At 49.9% G+C, this 3,081-nt stretch overlaps 1 protein-coding gene across 1 annotated transcript in view; it reads left to right on the top strand.

Annotated features, from left to right (window-relative positions):
- MATN4 (matrilin 4) overlaps window positions 1-1,530 on the top strand; it is a 13,910-nt gene extending 12,380 nt beyond the window's left edge. Inside the window, exons 10-11 of the mRNA XM_008585882.1 lie at window positions 978-1,085; window positions 1,165-1,530. Coding sequence (XP_008584104.1) covers window positions 978-1,085; window positions 1,165-1,223 — 167 coding nt within the window. The 3' untranslated portion in view covers window positions 1,224-1,530. The remainder of the gene's footprint in view (window positions 1-977; window positions 1,086-1,164) is intronic.
- The last annotated feature ends 1,551 nt before the right edge of the window (window positions 1,531-3,081 follow it).

Genomic DNA, 3,081 nt, shown 5'->3' with positions numbered 1-3,081 from the left:
TGTATGACTTCCTTTCCTTTCTTTCTTTTTTTTTTTTTTTTTTTTTTTTTCTTCAGAGATGTTAAAATGTGTGGGGAGATGGACTTGGGTCAGTGGTCCTTAAACATTAGTGTGCATCTGAGTCACCCGGAGGGCTTTTAAAAACACGATTTTCTGGGCTCCAATTCCAGATTTTCTGATTCAGTAGGTCTGTGTGGGATCTAGTACTTTGCATTTCTGACAAATTCTTAGGTGATGCTGGTGCTGTTGGTCCAGCAACAACTCTTTGAAAACTGCTGGTCTAGTTGAAATGCACTCTAAAGTGTTTACTTGTGCCGGTCAGTATTCTAGATCTGTGCTTTCCAATAAGGTAAGCAGTAGCTGCCTGTGCTTACTTAATTAAAATTTTAAAATTTAATTTTTTGGTTGCACTAGCCACATTTCAAGTGTTAAGTAGCCACATGTGGCTTGTGGCTACTGCATTGGAGAGAGCAGATGTAGAACACTTCCACATTGCATAGAGTTTCATCTGGAGAGTGCTGCTCTGAACTCTTCCTACTTAAAGCGTGGCCCACAGAGCAGCAGCAGCAGCATCACTTGGGAGCTTATTAGAAATGTAGATTCTCAGCTCCTTCCCTATTCTGAATCACAGTAGGTATTTTAACAAGCTCTGTTGATGATTCCAGTGAGCATTAAAGTTTGAGAAACACTGTTGTAAGTTGTAACACACACACACACACACACACAGACACACACACACCATTGAGTCGTTGCAACCACCAACGAATATGTTCTCTCATATTCATTGTACAGATGGGGAAAGTGAGGCTTAGGAAAGTTAAGTGAGTTTTCCAATCCTATAGCTACTTGGCTGGAACTCAGCCCCGGTCTGTCTGAATCCAAAGCCCATACACTCAATCACAGGTAAATCCGAGTGCTAAGGCCGGGCCGGCTCGGCCTCCGTTTCTCATTCTCCTGACTCTGTGCCTGGCTTGCAGAGGAGGGCATCAGCGCCGGGACAGAGCTCCGAAGCCCGTGCGAATGCGAAAGCCTCGTGGAGTTCCAGGGCAGCACGCTGGGGGCGCTCGAGAGCCTCACGCAGAACCATATCCTTTGGGTCTGAGGGCATCAGCTGGAGGGGTGAAGGGACCCCCGCGAACCCCAGTGGCTTCCTTAACCGCTCACTGGCCCAGCTGACGGCGCGCCTGGAGGATCTGGAGAACCAGCTGGCCAAGCAGAAGTGAGGGCCGCTGGTGGCCAGAGCCAGGCTGGGGCGCGGCCACGCGGACTGCGCCCCTCGCGCGCCGTCGGGCGCCCGCTCCGGGTAGGACCTGTGCCCCTCGGGCTTGGGCTGTCGCGGAGGAGGCGCTGGCGGGCTCCCAGCGCTGCGCTCGAGCTGGCCTCGCCTGGACCAGCAGCTGGACTGTGGAGAAGGGATGGCCCTGGGTGGGAGGCGCGCGCCAGACCCGTAGGCCCTCGCCACGTGCCGCGCTCAGTTCTTTGTTGGATTTCTTTTTTGTTTTCTTTTTCTTAAAAAAACAAAAACGAAAACTGGTTTCCACGGGGTCGGTTTGTGGGTCTTGCTGTGCCGCCAGGGGGAGGGGAGGCCAGACGGAGCGCGCTCAAGCGGCGCCCTGGTGGCGTCTCCTTGGAGAAAGGCGCATTGTGCGGGGGTCGGGCTGGGGGGCGAGGGACCCGGCGCTGCTGCGCCCTCCTTGTTTATTCAGCCGAGAACAGATGGCTCCTTATGCAGGCTGTGGGGAGGGGCTCAACGGAAACTCCTGGGGTCTGAGCACGTCTGCGCTCGCCACCCGCCATCCCCCAGCAAACTGAACACTTCACTCTCAGGGCATGCCTATCTCATGGTGTCTCAAACCTGGCTCAGAAGCTGCTAGGACTGGGCTGGGGTGGTGGTGGGGAGTTGGCGAGGAAGGAGGCAGTAATTGAGCCCCTGAGTGGACGGGTGGGGGCGGACAGATGATTTTCATCTGCATTTTATCTCCCACTGCACTGGTAGGAAGAGATATTATCAGCTAGGAACCCTGGCATAGAGCGGGCCTCTGTCTGTCCAGCCTGTGACCCTCCCTCTGCCACCTCCCACACCTCCTGTTCCCCTCCCCCCCAAAACCCTCTATCAGTAAAGAACACAAATGCCCCCATTTCCCAGCTGCGTGCAAGAAACTGCAAAGTTTAAAATGCTTATGTTCTAGAGTGATTTGGGGTAAATTGCTCTGTGTTTGTTTCCTTATCTGTAAGTGAGGATTGAAATTGTTACCGCCAAGAGTGATGATGAGAATTGAGTAAGTTCTTCTAAGACACCTGACACTCTGTCGGGTACATATTAGGACCTCAACTAATGTAGGTATTAGTTGTCCTTATAATAATAGCTAACATATTTAGTCTTGGGCTTTATTCTAAGTGATTTGCAGGTATTCTCACTGCATCCTCACAACCTTGTGAGATAAGAATTACTGCCATTATCATTTCCATTTTACAGATGAGGAAATTGAAGCACAGAGAGGTTAAGTAAATTTCCCAATGTCACATAACTAGAAAGAAGCAAAACCAGGATGTATTAGTTTCTTATGGCTGCTATAACAAATTACCACAAATTGAGTGGCTAAAAACAACACAAATTTATTACCTTATACTTCTGGAGTTCAGAAGTCTAAGATGAGTTGGCAGGGATGCATTCCTTCTGGAGCCTTCTGTTTTATTGCCTTTTCCAGTTTCTAGAGGCTACCTGAATTCCTTGGCTCGTGGCCCCACATCACTTTTGCCTCTGCTTATGTTATCACACCTCTTTCTCAGACTCAGACCCTCCTGTCTGCGTCTTATAAGGACCCAACCCTCGTAATTATATTGGGATGACCTGGATAATCTCCCCATCTCAAGGTCTTTAACTTAATCAAATCTAGAAAATCCCTTTTATCATGGAAGGTAACATATCCACAGACTCCAGAGACGAGGATGTGGACACATTTGGAGAGGTGGGGGCATTACTCTGCCTACCACCCAGGACTTAAAGCAAGACTGTCTTCAGAGCAGGTGCTCTTAAGCAAGAGCTTTAAAGGTGGTCTTATGGAGAAGGACAGGCTCATC

Source organism: Galeopterus variegatus, unplaced genomic scaffold (assembly GCF_000696425.1).
Source record: "Galeopterus variegatus unplaced genomic scaffold, G_variegatus-3.0.2 Scaffold3749, whole genome shotgun sequence".
Lineage (NCBI taxonomy): Eukaryota > Metazoa > Chordata > Mammalia > Dermoptera > Cynocephalidae > Galeopterus > Galeopterus variegatus.
Note: the sequence above shows the minus strand (reverse complement) of the source record. Positions and strands in the feature narration are given on the sequence as shown.